Below are 22186 nucleotides of genomic sequence, written 5' to 3'. Positions count from 1 at the left end.
ACAGGCTTCCCCCATTCAGCTGCTGCTGAAACTGACCAGCAGCTGAATCGGGGAAGCTGGGAGCAGAGCAGCTGGGGTGCTGCCGGGTTGGTCTCGTAGCTCTGCCCCTCGGGGATGTGCGACCAACCCAGCAGCACCCCAGCTGCTCTTGGGGACGCCTGGGGCAGAGCAGCTGGAGTGCTGCCGGGTTGGTCCCGCAGCGCCAAAGGACGGCACTGCGGGACCATCCCGGCAGGACCCCAGCTGCTCTGCCCCAGGAGTCCCCGATTCAGCCGCTGCTGAAACAGATCTGCCCCGGGCTTCCTGGAATCTGTTTCAGCAGCGGCTGACTTGGGGACCCAGGAGCAGAGCACCTGGGGTGCTGTCGGGTTGGTCCCGCAGCACCGAGGGGCAGTGCTACGGGACCAACCGGGCAGTACCCCAGCTGCTCTATTGCAGGCATCCCCGATTCAGCTGCTGCTGAAACTGACCAGCAGCGGCTGAATCAGGGATGCCTGGGGCAGAGCCGGACTATTGTAAGGGGGGGCTATGAGGACTCCCACCCCACTCCAGACCCCTCATAGCCCCCCCTTCTGATAGTCCGGCATATCTGATAATCCAGCACCCCCTGGGTCCTAAAGGTGCCGGATTATCGGAAGTTTACTGTAGAAGTTTAGACTCCTTAGTTAAGGGGTCTACCAGACAAGGAGGAAATAGCTATCTTATTACTTAAATTTGACACTAGTTTTTTTGCTTCCAGGTATGCTATATACAAACTTTCGATGAAGATTACAATATCTGAAGAGGAAAAGGGTTTATTTGATTTGATTTTGTTCTGGCATGTTAATTTGCCTTGTCTTGTTCTTTCTACATACAGTAATTGTGTGGAATGCCTGACATACTCAGGTGTGGGGTCTTTGTTCAGAACTGTTTACACAAATATGAAGGCATAATGTTAAAATTAAACTTTTGTTTATCTTGTATCTGAAAAAAAGCGTCTGTGTTTCCTTCATACCTCTGCAGTCAGTAAGTTGTGGGTTACTTAATTTATATCAGTCATCCGAGGAGCGTGGATTTCAAAGCTATAAAGCAAAAGAATAAGTCTATCACCAAGGATAGGACTGCAGTTTGGAGGTTTTGATATTTTCATGCTACTGCTCTGTACCTAAGACCAAATAAAGATTGAAGCACATATGAACAATCCATACTACTGCTTCCTGTTGTGAAATAGTACACAGCCTGATTCCTGTTCTGACAGTTTTGGAATAGGATAAATTATATTCCCTTTATGGTTTTGTCACAGAAGGATGTTGTAGTACAGGGGTAGGGAACCTAAGACCTAGCAGCCAGATACACCCCTAGCTTGTCTGGACCCAGCCCTTGAGGCTCGGGGCTCCCCCCAGCATTGGGGAGCTCACACTGGTGAAGGGTGGTGTGTCTCACTTGTATGCAGCTTCTGACTGATTTTTCTGAGGGTCAGTGACTGCTGACCCAAAAAACGTTCCTTACTCCTGGTAGTGTAGGAAGAGGGCCTGGAACATGCATCCCAGGTATGAAGTCTGAACTAAGGTGGTCAAAACTTTGCTGATATGAAGCAGTCAGGTTGTGACTCAGAATTTGATAAGCACAGAGATAATATAGAAACACACATTGCTAAGTGGTGTGCTAGTCATAAGAATATATATGCAGACATTCCAGAAAGGTGATGCCAGAACACATTGATATCAGCACATTCCCCAAAAATAAACACACTGACCCTCCTTAAAATAAGATCAGGTTCAGCATGATAGCTAGAAATGTTTTGATTGACCAGGTACAAAGTAATGGATGGTAGTTAGCTACATCAGAAGGCTAACACGTAATTTGTATCTGCATCTCAGAGGCAATGTCTTTAGCCAGCTAAGGGGAGGGCAGTGGAGCATCCAATGTCATGGGCATATAGCTATATATGGGCTAGTGTAACTAAATATTGATATGGGGAGCTAAGACCATGCTTTGTTGATAGCTGAGTGTCTTTATTTCAATGGATCTTGTGGTCATTGGGTGGCTGGCTTGAGGTCGTCTGTGCCAGCTGCCTGTGCAAAGATGGGATGGCATATGGAGGAAACATACACAGCTGAATATTTAGCCACAGATTGGAAGGTAATGGGCTGAATAAGCTCAGTTGTGTTATCTATTCTAGCTACTTCTCAAATGAGAGGGGAACATAAAAGAACAAAATGATAGTGACTGAAGGAATGAATGGTAGCACATTCAATATTTCATACATGAAATGGCTTATTTATGTTTCTAATATTCTAATATTTTCAAGTGTTCCATAGCCTTTCCTTAGAACAACCGCTCCCAAAGCAGTTAAGTGTTTCTGGGCATATTTTTCATTCTTACAACATTTGGGGACCCTGATGCTTTGGAACTCCACTCAGCTGCTGCTAAACACAGTAGGGGCCTAAATTCACCAAATGGGCATATTCAAAACTATTGAAATTCTGGGCCAGCGAAGCTGCTCAACCCCCAAGCTCATGCTTAAGCCTCAGCAGAAGTCACAAAGCAAGTCTTGCCTCCTTTTCAGGGGTAGGGGTGGATCCAGTGATCCTTATTCCTTCTGTGAGAGGATCTCATATCTGATTAACTTGAATCACTAGGGAAGATCTGCCTCCCCAGTATTGATATGAAAGCAGCCTGTTTGTTTTAGAACCACACCAAGAGACTATCTACAGGCAGTCCCCGGGTTACGTACAAGATAGGGACTGTAGGTTTGTTCTTAAGTTGAATTTGTATGTAAGTCGGAACTGGTACATATTGTAGGGGAAACTCTAGCCAAACATTTTTTTTAGTTTTGGATAGCATAGGGAAAGGTTAACTCCCCTCTAATGTTTGTTTTGCTGTCTGTTCCCCTGTTCAGAAGATTTCACATCTATTTCTGTCCCTGTGACAAACTCAGGACTAAAGGAGTAACTCATCAAATACCAAACAGCTCTGCACCATGCTTTGAGCTAATAGCTTTATTTCCACACACCATCCAGGGTTCTAGGAGGAGGGTCCTTTTTTTGCTAACACAATGAGGCCAGCACTTTGTTTGTTTTGGTGGAGTCTTTGTTTGCCCAGGGAGCCCAGCATGTATAGGGGGAGGAGGGGCGGAGAGGCTGCTTTTGTCTGCTGTTCAGCAGCCTGTTGCTCAGGGGAGGGGGCAGCCTGTTGCTGGCAGGGGGGGAGGCGTGCAGGATGCGAGGCCGCGGGGGGCGGGGCAGTGGGCGTGGGGAGGCACTTTTCCTCTGCCCGGCAGCTCTGCGGGATCCCTGTCCCTGTGGCCAGCTGCTGCAGGCAGAGGCCAGTTGGAGCCGGCCAAAGAGGAGGAGGAGGTGGATTCTAGGACCCAGGTGAGCGAGCCCCGGGGATGCTGCTGCGCTCCGGGAGCCCGGCATGTATAGAGGGGAGGAGGGGCAGAGAGGCTGCTTTTGTCTGTTCGGCAGCCTGTTGCTCAGGGGAGGGGGCAGCCTGTTGCTGGCAGGGGCAGCGGGCGTGGGGAGGCACTTTTCCTCTGCCCGGCAGCTCTGCGGGACCCCAGTCGGAGCCGGCCTGAGGAGGAGGAGGATCCTAGGACCCAGGTGAGCGAGCCCCGGGAATGCTGCTGCGCATGTGCGGGAGTTGCCTCACCCCGTTCGTATCTAGGGATCCGACGTAAGTCAGATCCACGTAAGTCGGGGACTGCCTGTATACACGCTTGTGCCTCACACTTCATTTCCCTAGATGTGTTCTGCTTGGTTACTAAGTGGCAGGCCTTTTTACCAACAGTGAAGGGTGGGGAACCCTAGTGGGCCAGTTTGTACTCAAACTTAGTCCTGTGTTGCACTGTTTTTTTCAGTTGGCGGCCCCTGCATGGAGCTGTGAGCATATATCTGGTACAGTTCACTCCGGTCTCTGTAGGTATATGTGTGCCAGGATCTCCCTTGCTCTACAGACAGGACAGGCTTCAGTGTGCCAGATTGCAGCCCCTCATCCAGATCCTCTTTATTGAGGTTCTAGCTGCACTTCTCTCCTCATTTGTTTATGCATATGCCAGTAATGTCCCCACAAAGTCATAGAACCTCCTTGTCAACGTCCTAGCTGTGGGCAAACAGACTATTCATAACATCAGGGAGAGGATGTAGGCCGAAGGGGGGGGGGTCCATAACTGTGGGGCCTGCTTCAGTTATTTTATCTATTCACATATCCAGGTGGGAGTTCCTGTGGGCAACATCTGCTAGCTCCCTCATTGCCTCTAAGAAGTAGAGGCACTGTCTGGGGTTCTCTGCTTGGTGTCCCTTTAGATTCCCTTGTTTTGACCATCACACCCGCCATAGTTTTCCTTTTTGTTATCCCAAGTGGATCCTTCCCCCCAGGTTGGGGAAGGGTCTTTTAGCTTTAGGCAAGCTTATGCTCACCATTTCCCAAAACTCAGACAGGACCAAAACTAAAGCAACTGGTTCAGTTATGAACATACTAAGGAAGCATCAGTTCTTCAAGGAGTTTCCCTGTCGGTGCTCCACATTAGGTACTTCAGCACCACGAGCCCATAGCCGGAGATTTGTGACGGCTGGCCGGCCATGTGCGTTCTTAGGAGGCTAATGTGCATGAACAGCTGCTCCCCCCTTCCTTAGTTCCTTCTCAACCACTGCTGGCTACAATCACAGATCAGTAGTCTCCCCTTCACCTCACTCAAGATTTACCTCTCTGTAAACAGTTTACTTCAGACAAAATCAGTTATCGTTTATATTCTTTAAAGGTTTCACTAGTGAAGAAAAGGAGGGGGGGGAAGAAGCAGCGATTGCTTCATAATGCTAGCAGCGCCTATGAGCCATACGCTACCACCTACCCTCCGGGATATGCTGGGTTCGCCTGGATTCAAGAGGTGTACAAACCTCCAAACTGTTTCAGTTTGATGGCCACAAACAGTGCCTCTGCTGTCTTGGGCAACAGCATGTATCAGAAAACTGTCCACATTGACAGAAATTAATCAGCCACTCTAAGGCTGTCTATACTGCAGGCTGTGTGTGCAAGAACAGCTGTTCTTACGCAACAACTTGCAGAGCGTCTACCCTGCACGTGTTCTTGCACAAGTAAATTTACAGTACAGCATCAGAAAACAGAGCTTCTTCTGAAAGAGTTATTCCTCTCCCCACGAGGAATAAGCCTTCTTGTGCAAGAGCTCTTCCACAAGAAGGTAGTCTAGACAAGCAACATGAATTTCTTGCGCAAGAAACCTTTATGGCTAAAATGGCCATGAAAGCTTTCTTGCGTAAGAGAGCATCCATACTGCTATGGACACTTGCGCAAAAGCACATGACAGTGTGGACAGAAGCCTGCAGTGTAGACTCTTGTGGAAGACCTTTTGCACAAGAACTCTTGCGCAAAACAGTTCTTGCACAAGAAGCCTGCAGTATACACGTCGCCTAGGAGAGTGAGGGAGCTTCAATTAAAAATGCTCTAAGTAGAGAACAGCTCTAGCCCACCCACTGACCCTGATCAATCCACCCCTCCCAGATAGAGATCACCTAGGATGGGGTCAGAAAGAGTGGCTCCCTTCAGGTTGAGCCGAAATGAAATGGAGAAGAGTAGCCTTAATGAGAGGTCCTACTCCTCCTCTATTAAAGAAGTGATCAGTCCATACTAATGCTGCACCCCAACCCCAAACATAAAAGGGGACAGAGAAGCAGCAATCTAAAGGGACCAGCAAGGAGAAGAGCTGAGATTCCATACGCTGACAGATGTATGCAAAAGGCAAAGCCTCCTTGTCAGCACAGCTTGGGAAACCCATGCCAACAGCTGTGGCACAAAATAAATCATGTTCACACACGGCACCAAGCCAGAGCGTATTACTTGATGTGGCACCACCAGTATTGCAGAAACACACAGCACCAATCATTAATTCATTGCAGCCTCCATTCCAATAAATGTCGCCACAAGCACCTCCTGCCCTCTGTTACCACCTGCCCACCCCCACTTTCTCAGTTCACAATGGCAGCTGAACTGATGGTTCGTTTGATACCAGGGACAGCCCGTTTGGTACTGACAAATACCCCTAACACTCAGCAGGGCACTCTTTCAGCCACTCCAGCCAGCTCTGTAAAACAGCGAGCTTTAGCGATGACAAGGACAAAGTGTACAAATCTCATCACGTACCAAGGCATTATTCTCATAAGCCTCTGCAACAGACTTAGCAATGGCAGCCGCCACTGTCATGCCTAACTAGCCATATGGGATCCTTGGGCACTCAACAGACAACAATAAATTACACAGCCTCCCATGACACCACAGTCCCATTCATCAACCAGGCAGCCCAAAGAGCATTACAACTGAGACATGGAAAAGCAGGATGGGGATACCACAGGGGAAGATCACAGTTTACCACCTTCCCCACCTGCACATACTTTGGCCATGTCTACTGATGACATGATAATGCCTCCACCATCAACAGCAAGGGAGGATATTAAATCCTTCCAGGAGCTTTTCAAGAGAGTCGTAGATGCCCTGGAGATCCCCCTCTCAGATGCTCCGCAGCCACAACAAACTCTCATTTTACACACATCTCTTAAAGCAAAACTTGCCATCTCCATGAATGCGGCCCTCTTGGACACAGCCAATAATGTATGGAAAACCCTAGCCACAATTTCGCCAACTTATAAAAGAGCTGACAGAATACACCATGCAGCTCCAAAAGGAGCAGAATTTCTGTTCTCCTACCCAACACCAAACTCTCTAGTCATAAAAGCAGTCAAACAAAGAGGGAGGCAACAAAATATATGCACAGCTCCCAATGATAAGGATTGGAAGAGGCTGGATACCATAAGAAAAAAGACATATTCATCAACAAGTTTGCAGATAAGAATAGCAAACTACGTTGCTTTATTAGCAAAATACACACACCACATATTGAGCAAATTGCATCTTTTATTGACTCCATCCCTGACACAAAGAGAGAACAGAGGGAACAGTTCAGAGCAAACGTTAAGGAACTAACACTAATAGCTCACGCAGCCCTACAAGCTGCACTGGACTCTGCAGACAGCAGCCAGATCCTTGGCTTCAGCTGTGGTTATGAGAAGGGCATCCTGGCTTCAGCTCTCCAGTTTTCCGAAAGAGGTCCAATCTACCAAAAGACTTCCCATTCGAGGGTACAAAACTCTTCACAGAGTCCACAAACACGTCCGTCCATACCCTGAAGGATTCAAGGTCCACACTCAGAACGTTGGGCATCCAGGAACCTAGTATAAAATGGAAACAGAATAGATCATTCCAACAAAGATACAGGCCTTTGTCGTTTATCCAAACAATGACCGTACGACAACAGCAGACCAGATGTCAGAGCAGTCATCCGCACAGCAACTATCGACATCCAGACAACAGTATGTTTTGAAGTCCTGGTCAAGGGTCTGACTACCCCAATATTTCCAAAGCAGCATCCAGAATCATCAATATTATTTGGCAACATACTAGCCAAACATCACCAACAAATGGGTGCTGGAAATCATAAAAAACAGTTATTGCATTCCATTCACAACTGTCCCCCCACCCTCCCACCCCTACTCGTCCCTCTTCAAGTACCCCTCTCATGAGAGCCTGCTCTTTCAAGAGGCAGAGCACCTTCTTAACCCAGGTGCTATCAAAGAGGTACTGAAACACAGGGGCAAGGGTTTCTACTCACATTATTTCCTTACCATCAAGAAGTCAGGGGAATGGAGACCTATACTGGATCTCAGCAAACTCAATCACTAAGTCAAATACCAACACTTCAAGATTGTTACCCTGGCTACGATTATACCTGCCCTGAAGCATGGCTCTCTACCCTCAACCTCCAGGATGCTTATTTCCACATATCAATCCACACACCACACAGATGCTCCGCAGCCACAACAAACTCTCCTTCGTTTTATAATAAAGGGCAGACATTTCCAATATAGAGTGCCACCATTCAGTCTCTCGACCACATCAAGTATTCTCAAAAGTACTTGCAGTAATTACGGCACACTTACGCAAAAACCGAATTATGATATTACCCTATCAAGATGATTGTCAGTGACTAGAATATTGACTGTCCGATAAACAAATGTTTATCAGATAGTCGATTAGTCGTTCACATCCTTACTCCACTCTAGGTATCATATGTCCCAAAACCCGAGATCAGATATTTCCACAGCAGTAGTCGGTTAGGCTCTGCATGCATAGTAGCAGCTTTGAGGTGTTAGCGCTTAACATGCAGATGGCCTGACCCACCTCAGTTCCTTCTCTACTGTCCGTGGCTGTAGACTGAGCACCACAGCAAAGCTTCTCATGCCTCTGAAAAACAAAGTTAGAATTATAATTTTAATGCACCCTTAGTTAGCTGATACCCCCAGACCTTGTTTTTCCTCAAATAAAAATTAAAAAAAAAACCCACAACCCTTAGTTCCCCCCCCCTTTTCCCTCTCCCACCTTTAGTTTTATAGGAGTAAGGTTCCCCCCCCCCCCCATATTGGGCAGTCACTCCTACCCCATGACTAAAAATGCCTGACTGACAACATGCCGGGCTCTCCAGGTTTCAAGACGTATGACTCCTGTCGTAAACCAATATGTGTCTGACAGCCACTTCTGCATCTGCTGCTTAGGGGACACACACGTTCCCCGAAAATGCTCACACTACAGCAATCTGAAGGCAAGGACCATGTGTGACAGGGAATGCTGACTCAAAATTATCTTAATGGAGAAATCAACAGATCCTACTGCAGCAGGTGCAAAAAATCAACCAACCAAACAAACAGCGATTAAGATCACCTTCCTCACAGATGCAGCCATTATGGAGCCCACAAAGAATTTCTGACAAACTCCTGCTTCAGCACCACCAACCAAGAAAAGGGCTGACAAAGACATGGACTTCCCATTTTCACATCCACAACTCGATTCCCTGCTGATAGATGTGATTAGTCACTGCAACAAAGAGCCTTCCCCTTCCCCCTCCCCACTACCATCACTGTAGATGCAGCTGTCGCTTCACCTCAAAACTTGGCTCTTCTGTGATTCCAACAAGAAGTAACCTGCTCACAGGGAATAAAACACAGCCTGTTAAATAGCCATCAATCCACCACAAGAAATATTTACCTCCATAAGTGGAAAAGATTCTCTCTCTGGTGCCAGCACAAACAACTCCTCCCTACTGAAACATCACTCCCAATCATATTGGACGACATTCTTGAACTTAAACAGTCAGGCTTTGTGGTCAGCTTACTAAATGTTCATTATGCTGACATTACAGCCTTTCATAAAAATTAGATGGATTTTTCCATTTTTGCAAACCCACTCACCAGATGGTTTCTGACAGGCATCCAAGATGTCTGCCCTCCAGTCTGACAGCTTATCCCATCATGAACCCTCAAAACCCTCACTCAACCACCCTTAGAGCTATTAGCTACTTGCTTACTACTACATGTCAATGAAGGTAACTATACACCGTTTAGTAACTATAATATCGGCCAGACGAGTTAATGAGATTAAAGCTCTCAGGGCTGATAATAGTGTAAGGGGATTCAAAGACAAAAATCGAGATGTGACCACACCTAGCATTCTTACCAGAAGGGGCCTTTCATATTAAATAAATCCATAAACTTACTAGTATTCTATCCCAAACCACACAAGGACCCCCAAGAAGCCACCCTGCACTTTGTAGGTCTGACAAGTTATTGCTTTTTACATTATAGAATGAAACTGTTCTGCAAATCACCACATGTATCCATGACAAAACACCCCCTGCCAATGTAAGGACTCACTCTGCTTGAGCCACCGTGACCTCAGATGCCTTTCTGCATAATGTCCCCTTAGTAGACATCTGCCGGGCTGCTACCTGGACCTCAGAGCACACCCTTCGCAAAACATTATGCAATCATCTCCAGCCCCATTCTTGGCACAGCAGTCAGTCTAGCTGTGCTCTCTTCCACTCTCAATACAGGACAATATAGTAACAGGGACACCACTTAAAAAAGTTACTCACTTTGTGCAGTAATGATGTTTCTTCGAGAGGCGTGTCCTTATGGGTACTCCACAACTTCCCCTCCCCCCCCCTTACTTCAGATTCCAGATTCTTGACAGTGTAGAGAAGGAACGAGCACATGATGTGTTAGGTGTTAACACTTCAGAACATCTACCATGCATGCATGGCCCAACCGACCACTGCTGTGAAGATCCCTGGTGCCGGGATCTTTGAAATGTTTTCTTCCTACAGGCTCTCCTTTCCCTCTGTTGTGGAATTTAGCTTCATAGTTAAGGAACTGAGTGGCAGCAGGTTTGTACCTTCCTGGATGCTCCTCTCGGAGCAGCTGGAGCTGCTTTGTGCAAGCATGAGCTTGTAAACACTATGTAACATGCCCAGTTGAGTGTGCACAAGCATGCATGCACTCAGGAGCACTTCTAGGGACATAACTTGAACTCAGGTTGCTGTAAAGTAATCAGCTTCTTCTGGCCATGCAGCAAGTCCATTTGATGAATCCCAAGTATCAACAAATACTAGGTTCACATTTCACATGCTTCCCAAATAAAGTGATGATAAGCACCACTGATGCTTAGATTCTGCTTCAGTTGGTCTTGCAGCATAACGTGCTACTTAGGTCTTATGTTCTTAGCTAGTTAGAAGCTTGTAACACCAAAAACCTTACCAGCTGGCAACTAGTTTTAACATCTCTCTTCCACGTTTAATATAAAGTCTCCTTGAGACCTCAGGCAGAAGATTTTAATCACTTTAGATGGCAACTCCTGTAGTTGACAACAGCACTTGGTTTCTTCCATGAACAAGATTTACTGCATCTAGTGATAATTAATTAGATGTATGCTACTTGAAAGAAAAATTAGGAAGTGGTTAGCTCTCTCACATATGAAAGCAGACTGAAATTTATCAAAATAAGCCCTTTTGATAGAGCAAGTCAGAGACATCTCAATGTCACTGTTTATCATAAAAATAAATTTATTTTAGACAATCAAAAACAAATTATGTACAAAATGTACATTGGGTAGAGATTTTTTTTAACAAATATACACATCCACGCTTTTGCTACATGTGATAGATGCTTACAATAGTTTCATAAGCTATAGATTATAACTTGGTGTCCATTATAACATTACCATCCTGGTCCTTAACTCTTATTCTCCCACAGACATATTTTGTTTCCTGGTGTCCATTTGTATATACAGTCTTGACAGTTCCATCTGGATATTCACGTCTCTTGAACTGTGATGTATGCAGCTCTCTCTGGCCATTGTTAAATTCTATAGTTTTGCTGCCATCTCTGTATGAAATGAACATAAAATATACAAAAGGCACTGTACATAGATAGATAAGGCCAGCCTTGAACTGAAATTTCAACACCATACTAACAGTAGGCAGAGATTTTACTGAATGTACAAACTTTGTAAAGATTCTCAAAAGAGCATATACTATTTTTCCAGAATTTTGTAGACAAAGAACTTTCAATAAATCACAAAATTAAATACCGTCTCAGCTGATCACTAGTGTTACAGTTCATTTTAAACACTACTATAGCTGCTTTTTGAAGGCAATTTTAAAAATATCAGAGACTGTCTTAAGAGTTTAAGCAAGGAAGGAGAGGCAGAGATTGCTGAGAAGTAAGAGTATGTAAATCATTAGTAGCATGCATTTTTGGAACATTTATTCTTGGTTTAGTTAACTCTAGGTATAGAATACAGCTTACCATCCTACCGAAAGCACTGGAAGGCCCAAACAGAATTTCTCTAATGCAGGAAAAGTATTTAAGCATATGCTAATGAGCTTTCCTGATTCAGGGCCTATATTAGGTTATGCAATTTTTTAAAAAATGGATGCTTGGACATCTGTCTTTTAAAAGATTACTTCATATAAATAAATTATTCAGTATAAAATGCTACATTTCTTCTATGTCAGACAAGATGTATCACACATTTTCAACTGTAAGCTTCTTGAGAGCTGAAGGTGGATCTAACTCACAGAAATACAAATATTCATCTCTTATACAATCCATCTTAACTTGACAACGAGCACTGTATACAGAAAATAAGTATTCAAGAAAGGCTGGATGAACATCATTGTGCCAAGGACTCTTTTCCCCTTGTATTGTGTAGGAATCTATAGGTTATATTTAAAATAAAAAATTACCTCTGCACATGAACAATAGTGCCATCTGGGAAAATGCTTTCCTCTCTCCCATCCATAAATAAGTTCTTAATCGTTTGATCAGGAAAAGTAATTTCTTTCCTTCCATCAGGGTAATGCTTTTCTGTTAAAATATATACACATTTTGTTTCAAAATAACTGAAGTTTTTATATAAACATTAAAGAATACAGATAAAAGGTTCATAGTTTTTACCTATTTGCCCATTTGAGAAATGCAAAACCTCTAATCCATCAGGGTACGTAGTATGAGTTGTCTGGGCATCTGCATAATAGTAAATCTGTAGAGAAGAACAGATCGTAAGTGTCTTTAAAAACATCTGGCCATATAAACTGTTAGAAAGATAAATTGGATACATACCACTCTTTGATCTGGCATAACCTGTTTCACGTCCCCATTAAAGAAGGTTACAGTTATTGTCTTTCCATCCAAACTCACTTCTTTTCGTGTTCCATTAGGGAAAAATAGAAGATGGCAGCCATTTTTTAAAATCTTTTCAACCTAAAAAGTATATTAAATAGAAGTAGATGTTCAGCAATAAAACAGTATATTAACTAACTTTAGAACAATTTCAATTAAAATTAAATTTGGCCTTTTTAGCAGTTTGACAGAGTTCTAGCTATTGATAGGCAAACCAGCATTCAGATGAATATTTGTCTGACTGCCCAGAATTTAAGAGTGAATTCTTTGAGAGCAAAGATTTAAGTTTGCTCTTCGCATCCAATAGTGAATTTCCCTAACTTTTCACTGTCTGGTTTGACCCAATAATAGTAGTAAAATACAACTAGAGATTCTGTTAAGGAACCAGAAAGCAATATTTAGGACTGACCATTATGAATTTGTCAACCACGTCAATGAAACAGTTTTTCACACTATGTCAAACCATATCTCCAATAAGCAAATACATTATTTTCTTTTCCTTTAATTATATACATTCTTGTTAAAATGGGCATCTGGCCCAGTGACCATTTTTTCACATAAAAGTCAGAAATATTATTTGTAATACAGCACTTGGAAAAATCTGATCATGTACTTCAACTAATAGGCTACGTCTAGACTACAGGCTTTTGGTCGACAGAAGTTTTGTCGAAGATACTGTCGACAAAGCAAACCGCTTTGTCAACATGACAGTGTAGATGCAAAGGACAGTGTAGATGCAATAATGCCTTCTGTCGACAGAACTCTGTTGACAAAAGGCGTTATTCCTCATAGCATGAGGTTTAGAGCTGTCAGCAAAACTCAGCGGCAGTGTAGACGCAGGTATAGTTTTGTTGACAGAAGTCAACTTTTGTCGACAAAACCCTGTAGTCTAGACACACCCTTAGGGTAGGTGCTATACAAACAGAATAAAAAGTCCCTGACCCAGAGAACTTGAAGTTTAACGAACAGATAGATGGGAGGGTACAAGGAACAATTGAGAATTTTGTGGGCTTTTTTGGGATGGGGGGGGGGGGGAGATGACTGATTTAGGTCATTTCCAATCAGACTCAAGCAAGAAGCCATCCTATGTGTATGTATGGAACAGTTTAAAACACACATTTTATAAAATAGTGATTTAGGGATTCTGATTATAACATTTATCTTGAACTCTGCCTGCCTCACAAATGAAAGGGACACTCATCACCAGGCCCATATATAAAATGAATGAGACACACAATACAGGCCTGGCTAAGATGAATTCCCCTGGTAGAGTGAGGTCATTGCCTAGATCTGTTCTCTGTAGCCTCTCAGAAGAAATTTGATCTTACCTTTCCATCAGGATAGTTAATTTCCTCCTGTATTTCTTCACTGCTTGTAGACACAGTAGTAGGGGACTCTGATGGCATACATGTTTCAGTAGGAGACATGTCCTGAAATTAAAATATTTTTCTAGTAAGCAAGCGTGACAGAATGCAATCCTGTATTCACCCCCCTCCACAAACATATCTGCGTCTTAGCAGACTGCAGCATGAAACCACCACCAGACCCTAATCTCACAGCAGGAATGAATTTTATTTAGGGGTAACCCTCAGGAAAATGTCATTCAAAGGGGGCCTGGACTATAAAGTGAGGCAAAAACACCCTAAGATCTCTTCCTATCCACCTCTCACTCTTTGACCAAACAAACAGCTTCTGGACTTTGGGAGCAAATCGTGGCCTGGGAATTTTGATCAGCAATTTACTGGGAACATGTGATGTGTTGTAACGTCTAGAGTGTTAAATTTTAGTACGATGAGGCATTTTATTTTTATTTCTCTTGTAACTATTTCTCCATTAATGCCTTATGCTTGTACTCACATAAACTTAATTAAAGAGAGAGGTTGTATTTTATTCTTTGATCAAAACTAATTCAGTGTTGTCTTTAAACTAAATGGTGTGGTTAACAAATGTAGCAAATACTTGAATATTGATCCCCTCAGAACAGGGGTGGGGAACCTCGGGGCCAGATACAGCCTTCAGCTTACCTCAATCTGGCCCTCAAGGCTCAGCCACTCCTTCCCCCCCAGCATTGGGGAGCCTGGGCTGGTGCACAAGTCCCCCCGCCCTCCAATGACTGCCCTACCATAGGTCTAGAGCACAAAACATCTACTAGGCTCTTATGTGCAAGGGAAATGTGGGGAGAGTCTCTCTCCTCAGTCGGGGACCACATCAGTGAGGGTTTTTGGTTTTGTTTTCTCTCTCACTTCTGTACAGCCCCTGACTGATTTTTCTGTGCATCAGCGATTCCTTCTCCCCACACCAAAAAACTTCCCCATCCCTGCCTTAGAGGGGCAAAACACCTAAAATATCTGAACTATCCAGAAGAGGGCACAGAACATGTTTTGGGGGAAAATTCAGGACTGGACATATGTTGGGATCATGTTCTGCAAGTGTTAGCCTAGGCAGGTGTGAGCTAGATCATGCTGGCAAACTGCAGCTATACATCAGAGGGGTAGCCGTGTCAGTCTGAATCTGCAAAAGCGATGAGGAGTCCTGTGGCACCTTATAGACTAACTGAAGTGTAGGAGCATAAGCTTTCGTGGGCAAAGACCCACTTCGTCAGATGCATGTAGTGGAAATTTCCAGAGGCAGGAATAAATATGCAGGCCAGGATCAGGCTGGAGATGACCAGGTGGATCCAATCAAGGAGGATGAGGCCCACTTCTAGCAGCTGATCTGGAGGTGTGAATTCCAAGAGAATAGAAGCTGCTTTTGTAGTTAGCAAGCCATTCACAGTCTTTGTTTAATCCAGAGTTGATTGTGTCAAACTTAAAGATGAACTGTAGCTCAGCAGTTTCTCTTTGAAGTCTGGTCCTGAAGTTTTTTTGCTGCAGGATGGCTACTTTTAGATCTGCAATAGTGTGTCCAGGAAGATTGAAGTGTTCCCCTACAGGTTTTTGTATGTTGCCATTCCTAATATCAGATTTGTGTCCATTGATTCTTTTACGTAGGGACTGTCCTGTTTGGCCGATGTATATAGCAGTGGGGCATTGTTGGCACATGATGGCATATATTACGTTGGTGGATGTGCAGGAGAATGTACCAGTGACAGTATGGCTGATCTGGTTAGGTCCTGTGATGGTGTTGCTGGTGTATATATGTGGGCAGAGTTGGCACCGAGGTTTGTTGCAAGGATTGGTTCCTGAGTTCGAGTTATTATGGTGCGGTGTGTAGTTGCTGGTGAGAATATGCTTCAGGTTGGCGGGTTGTCTGTGGGCAAGGACCGGCCTACCTCCCAAGGCCTGTGAGAGCGAGGGATCATTGTCCAGGATGGGCTGAAGATCACTTATGATGCGTTGGAGAGGTTTTAGCTGGGGACTGTAGGTGATGGCCAGTGGTGTTCTGTTGGTTTCTTTCTTGGGCTTGTCCCGTAGCAGGAGGCTTCTGGGTACACGTCTGGCTCTGTCAATCTGTCTCCTCACTTCCTCGTGTGGGTATCGCAGTTTACAGAATGCTTGTTGAAGGTCTTGTAGGTGTAGGTCTCTGTCTGAGGGGTTGGAGAAGCCTCCTGCTACGGGACAAGCCCAAGAAAGAAACCAACAGAACACCACTGGCCATCACCTACAGTCCCCAGCTAAAACCTCTCCAACGCATCATAAGTGATCTTCAGCCCATCCTGGACAATGATCCCTCGCTCTCACAGGCCTTGGGAGGTAGGCCGGTCCTTGCCCACAGACAACCCGCCAACCTGAAGCATATTCTCACCAGCAACTACACACCGCACCATAATAACTCGAACTCAGGAACCAATCCTTGCAACAAACCTCGGTGCCAACTCTGCCCACATATATACACCAGCAACACCATCACAGGACCTAACCAGATCAGCCATACTGTCACTGGTACATTCTCCTGCACATCCACCAACGTAATATATGCCATCATGTGCCAACAATGCCCCACTGCTATATACATCGGCCAAACAGGACAGTCCCTACGTAAAAGAATCAATGGACACAAATCTGATATTAGGAATGGCAACATACAAAAACCTGTAGGGGAACACTTCAATCTTCCTGGACACACTATTGCAGATCTAAAAGTAGCCATCCTGCAGCAAAAAAACTTCAGGACCAGACTTCAAAGAGAAACTGCTGAGCTACAGTTCATCTTTAAGTTTGACACAATCAACTCTGGATTAAACAAAGACTGTGAATGGCTTGCTAACTACAAAAGCAGCTTCTATTCTCTTGGAATTCACACCTCCAGATCAGCTGCTAGAAGTGGGCCTCATCCTCCTTGATTGGATCCACCTGGTCATCTCCAGCCTGATCCTGGCCTGCATATTTATTCCTGCCTCTGGAAATTTCCACTACATGCATCTGACGAAGTGGGTCTTTGCCCACGAAAGCTTATGCTCCTACACTTCAGTTAGTCTATAAGGTGCCACAGGACTCCTCATCGCTTTTGCAGCTATACATATACACCTAAGATAAGACCTGCATGTTGCCTGTGATGGGCCCAGATTGGGAGCTTACAACAGCAAAGCATTAAGAAGCACACCAAATTGGCAGACAGGTGGTGACAGTCCCTCAGCTGATCTGAATTGCAACCTATAATGTGACATTAAAATCAGACTCCCTTTTTGTGAGGCTGGGACAAAGACAACCTATCTTTTTTTTTAAACTCAGGAGAGCAAGGATGGCCAAGGGAATCATCAACACAAAACACCTAGAGAAAAAGTTAGATACAACTTATTGGGGTGGGCAAGTGGGCCGTATCTGCTTTAATATTGTAGTAATTGCTGAAAATTATCTAGTCTTCCTATGACAGTTCCACAAATCACTTTTCAGGCTGCACATCTGTATTACGCAGATAATTGTATTATTCTATTCTTTTGAATCAAGTCAACACAGTAAGTCCTGTACCAGAATGCTGTCTATCATAAAAGTCCTAGAGGAGTCTTCTAGTGTCATCGTTGTCTTGTCAAAGTTACTCCCATCACTAACAGGTGCTGATTTAGGTCTTCTAAAAGGCTTTCCTGTTCAAATAAAAATTATAAAAAATAGTTAATTTTACATAATCTCAGCAGTCAAGAAGCAGTTGAGTGTTATGAGCTGGTGTAAAGATCAGAATGATAGGTATGCTATACTACAAGGGTGGGCAAAGGGGTCTCCACAGGCTGGATCCGACCTGACAAGTGGGTAGATCTGGCCCTCGGATGCCCTGCCACTTCTCCATCCTCAGGACAATCAGGGTCTGGGGGCAAGGGGAGTGCATGAGTCTCTCGCTCTTTGCCCTGACCCTGCAAGGGGAGCGTGGCACTTAGAGTAGACGAGTCCACTCAGCGCCACGTGCCACTTGCGGGTCAGGGACAGGGACTGAGAGACTTCCTATGCTCCTCCTGCCCCCAGGTCCTGATTGTCTTAGGGGTGGAGAGGGGAGCACATTAGGAGGCATGGGGAGGTGGGGGCAAAGACTTCACATGCTCCCCCACGCCAATCAAGGTCTGTAGTTGGTGGAGCATGGAAATGTCCTGGCTCCACCCCTTCTATCCAAGGCCCCGGCCCCTTTGGGGTGGCCCAGGGCCACTTCAAAAGTTAGTGAAGTGGCCCCCCATCTAAAATTATTGCCCACCCCACTATACTGGATATCTGCATACCTCATGTGCAGTATTAGCTTGAAATCAGTATCTTCAGCTACTCAAGTAGAATTAATATGCAATTAAGTGTGTTACCTCATTTTATTCCACTAGGAATTCAGCCAGAAAAACATCTAAAAAGACTCCTTTCTACCCCTTTTGATTTATAGGAAACCCATTCTTATCCTTTTCTAAAAACCCTATAATGTGTCCTTGCAGCATGGGGGAAGCAGAGAGGTGACTCGCTGGGAGCCAGTGCATGCAGGGAGACAGCTTTTAAGCTGGCTCCCCACGCGCACCGACTCCAACTTGCTCCTCCCTTCCCCTGTACTGCTACCTCTGATACAGTCAGCAGCACGGGAGGGGCAGGTGGCTCCCTGGGAGCCAGTACGTGCCAGGAGCTGGCTTCTAAGCCAGCTCCCTATGCATACTGCGATCCTGCGTATAACAGCGAAGGTTAACTGATGAGCACAGGCTCATCAGTTAACTGCGTACAGCAGTGGTTCCCAAACTTTTCGGCATCACACCCCCTTTTTGATTTTTGAAAAACCCTCAGGTTCCCCTCCCCTCCCCCCAAAATAGCAAAACTTGTTGAGAAAAAAAAAAACAAAAAAACCCCCAAACAAACACTGACTGGGGCAGCAAAACTTGATTGGGGGGGCCCTACACCTGGGTCACCTCACGCCTTCCCCTGGAATTTCTTCACGCCTCCCCCGCCCCCCCCCCCCCCAGTTTGGGAATCCATGGTGTACACAGTTACACTTTCATATCCCTATTCTGTTCTCTACCAGCTTTGTTCTTTTAATGATTTTGAAGATTTAACTGATGATGTGCACATATCTATACTTTCATTAAGACTACTACATTCAAAAAGGTTCACATCTGAAAGACTACAACCTCCTAGCCAGATGCAAAAGTTGAAAAACACCATGCACAAGGGTTACTGCTATGGGATAATCAAACAGCTGGGATCTTTAAAAAAAAAATCACTCCTAAAATTCAAATCTTAGTAACTAATGGTGAATATATTCCCTCAAATCAAAAGGGACTAATTATCTCCAAATGCTTCCCTGCCACCCTTACATTCATCTTATTCTGGTTTGGACTAAGCAGCCAGGTCACAGTCATCCATGGCCCATTCTTAACTAGAAGCTAGCTGAGTTACATCATCCGAATTGAACAAGACAGACATGCATTTCAGTGCCATCAGTACACGGAGAACACACCTTATGCTTTCTTCCTAACTTGCGTAATAGCCTTGGGTATGTCTACACTACCACCCTAGTTCGAACTAGGGTGGTTAATGTAGGCAACCGAAGTTGCAAATGAAGCCCGGGATTTGAATTTCCCAGGCTTCATTTGCATCTTGTGGAACGAGGTGTACCGGTAGTTTGGAATAGGAAGCCTAATCCGAACTACCTAGTCCGTGCCGCGTGTAGCCGCGAGCACGGAGTCCGAACTAGCGGACATTTAAAAATGGCGGCGCCCGGCAAGATGCAAATGAAGCCCGGGAAATTCAAATCCCGGGCTTCATTTGCAACTCCGGTTGCCTACATTACCACCCTAGTTCAAACTAGGGTGGTAGTGTAGACATACCCTGTTTCTATCTTGAACAGGAGGTGATAGAAAGAGTGTTACACAGTGCCTACATTTGAGGCAATTTCTGAACAGCTCTTCAACTACTTATTTGGGATTTCTCAGAGAAAAAAACAAAACAAAACACACATCATTGAAGAGCAGTCCCATGAACTCTCACTAAGTCTGTAGGTAAGAGAACATTGCCTGTTATTCAGAACAGTATCCAAGGCAGGTGATAAATCTAATACTACTAGCACAGATACCTGATTTCTAACCATTGCCAGGAGATCACTGACCAACACAGTTTCTGGACCATATCCAGTTCTGTACCCAGACTGGGAAAGACATCTGGGACATGTCTACGTACTGAGGGAGCTGTGTCCACCACTTTCTCCACAATCTTATCCAAAAATATATTTATTATTTATCAGACCATTGAGTCTGACTTTTAAACATTTATGTGCATTATGCTTTTGGATTATTCAATATGTGCATTGCCTATGGAAAATAAAGATATTACCGATGGTCAATCGCTGCAAACTGTCAACTGCATTAAACCTGGCAATATTCTTTCAAAGAATTAATAGGTTTTGCCTAATTGAATAAATGTTTATACCTTTGCCTGGTGAATAACCTTTGCCATTCTTCTTGCTGTTCTTTTCTATTTGAGGAACTGGAGACAGAATCTGGCTTTTTTGCAGTCTAGTTGGTGGACTCTGAAAATACATAATCAAGAATTTGTTTAGTTTAACAATAGTTTATTCAGCAATGTTATTACTATGCAATAGCATCCATCAACACAGACCACCTGTCCTTAATTTTTATAGCAATTACTTAATTACTCAGTTTTAAAGTGTATTGTGAAGGGAATAAAGACCAACTGTACTCCTCATCCCTCTGCTTCCTTACCATGCACAACCCCACAATTACTGTGGTGTAGTTAAACAGGGATAAATATACTCACCCTTACATTAGGTTAAGTTTTAATAGTCTGTGAAATCATTCAGTGAAGACTTGCTGGTTTCATTAGCTAATACTTAGAGTGCAAAGGTACCAAATTAATTTCAACTGATTTCCCTGTAGGCCTCCAAAATAACTCTGTTTGCGTGAGCAAGATCCTGGAGAGCATGGCACCATGCACACAGTGAAGATCCAGGTTTATAGGGGCAGTAGAAGTCAACAGCAGTGTACAGTAAACTTCCGATAATCCGGCACCTTTGAGACCCAGGGGGTGCCGGATTATCAGATATGCCGGACTATCGGAAGAGGGGGCTATGAGGGGTCTGGGTGGGGGGGGAATGCCACCCCAGACCCCTCATAGCCCCCCCTTCCAATAGTCCGGCTCTGCCCCAGGCGTCACCGATTCAGCCGCTGCTGAAACTGACCAGCGGCTGACTCCAGGGACACCTGGGGTGCTGCCCGGTTGGTCCCGCAGCCCCGAGGGGCAGCGCTAGGGGACCTACCCAGCAGTGCCCCAGCTGCTCTGCCTCCGGCTTCCCCGATTCAGCCGCTGGTCAGTTTTAGCAGCGGCTGAATAGGGAAAGCTGGGGGCAGAGCAGCTCCAATGGTCCAGCTGCCCAGAGCACTTCGGGGTTCCTGATGGTGCCAGACCATCAGGAGTGCCGGACCGTCAGATGCCGGACCATCAGAGTTTTACTGTACTATGTCTTATAAATACCAATATAGCTCCATTAAATTAAATTAAACGAAACATTCAGCTGATCCTGAGTACCAACTGAAAAACCATCAATGGCCAAAACTCAACTCTTATCTGCAAAATCAGCTTAAAATACCTCAAAACAAGCACAACGTACTATAGACTCAGCTCTCTTCAAATTAATTCCAGAACTTTCAGCTTTCCTGCTGCTTTCAGAAGCTTCTGCTTTCTTCCAAACTTCTAAACGAAATCTTTCCATGATTTTGATCTCTTCCCTTAACTCAGTGTTCTCCTTTGTTAAGGTTTCTATCTGGTTTCTAAGACGACCATGAGTAGTTGACCATTTTGCCTCTTTTCTCTTTAAGTCTTCCTGCAAGTCTGCAAGCTTCTGTTTTAAAGCCTTAGAAAAATAAGCATCAATTGTTTGTAAGAGGATACAGCAGAAAATGACTGACTTGTATTAAAACACAGACTAAAGAAAATAGAAATATTTCATTAGCCATGACAGCACAGAAGTCAGTGACCCAAAACAAGTGAAGTATTCTTTGTATGAAGGGCAGGAAGTGGGTTTTTTTTCCCTAAAGACAGGAGTTACTTTGTATTAGTAATGAATAAGGTTGCCAGGTGTCCGGTATTGAACTGAACAGTTTGATATTTTTTGCCTCCTGTCCGGTAAAAAAATTCAGAAAATACCAGGCACCTAAAATGTCTAGTACTTTCGGATTTTTTCCCAACCAGGAGGCAAAAATCCTGGGCTGTCTGACTCAA

General features: G+C 44.5%; 2 protein-coding genes across 7 annotated transcripts in view; one reads left to right on the top strand and one right to left on the bottom strand.

Annotated features, from left to right (window-relative positions):
- The window catches only part of RNF17 (ring finger protein 17), a 218453-nt gene extending 217556 nt beyond the window's left edge, over positions 1-897 (top strand). For both annotated transcript variants that reach the window (XM_089775614.1, XM_089775613.1), the window contains one exon: positions 740-897. The gene's annotated coding sequence lies outside the window, so the exon portion shown is untranslated. The remainder of the gene's footprint in view (positions 1-739) is intronic.
- Positions 898-6830: 5933 nt separating this feature from the next.
- CPAP (centrosome assembly and centriole elongation protein) overlaps positions 6831-22186 on the bottom strand; it is a 33539-nt gene continuing 18183 nt past the window's right edge. For 4 of the 5 annotated variants that reach the window (XM_089775617.1, XM_089775619.1, XM_089775618.1 and 1 more), the window contains 10 exons: positions 21555-21818; positions 20378-20477; positions 17471-17583; positions 13892-13993; positions 12504-12644; positions 12339-12423; positions 12128-12248; positions 8767-11264; positions 8230-8292; positions 6831-7220 (listed from right to left, as the gene is read on the bottom strand). In XM_089775617.1, coding sequence (XP_089631743.1) covers positions 11072-11264; positions 12128-12248; positions 12339-12423; positions 12504-12644; positions 13892-13993; positions 17471-17583; positions 20378-20477; positions 21555-21818 — 1119 coding nt within the window. In that variant the 3' untranslated portion in view covers positions 6831-7220; positions 8230-8292; positions 8767-11071. The remainder of the gene's footprint in view (positions 7221-8229; positions 8293-8766; positions 11265-12127; positions 12249-12338; positions 12424-12503; positions 12645-13891; positions 13994-17470; positions 17584-20377; positions 20478-21554; positions 21819-22186) is intronic. The other variant, XM_089775616.1, reaches the window with a different exon arrangement.

Source organism: Pelodiscus sinensis, chromosome 1 (assembly GCF_052426305.1).
Source record: "Pelodiscus sinensis isolate ZL-2025 chromosome 1, ASM5242630v1, whole genome shotgun sequence".
In the NCBI taxonomy this organism is placed as follows: Eukaryota; Metazoa; Chordata; order Testudines; family Trionychidae; genus Pelodiscus; species Pelodiscus sinensis.
The sequence above is the reverse complement of the archived record's forward strand: the minus strand, read 5'-3'. Positions and strand labels throughout refer to the sequence as shown.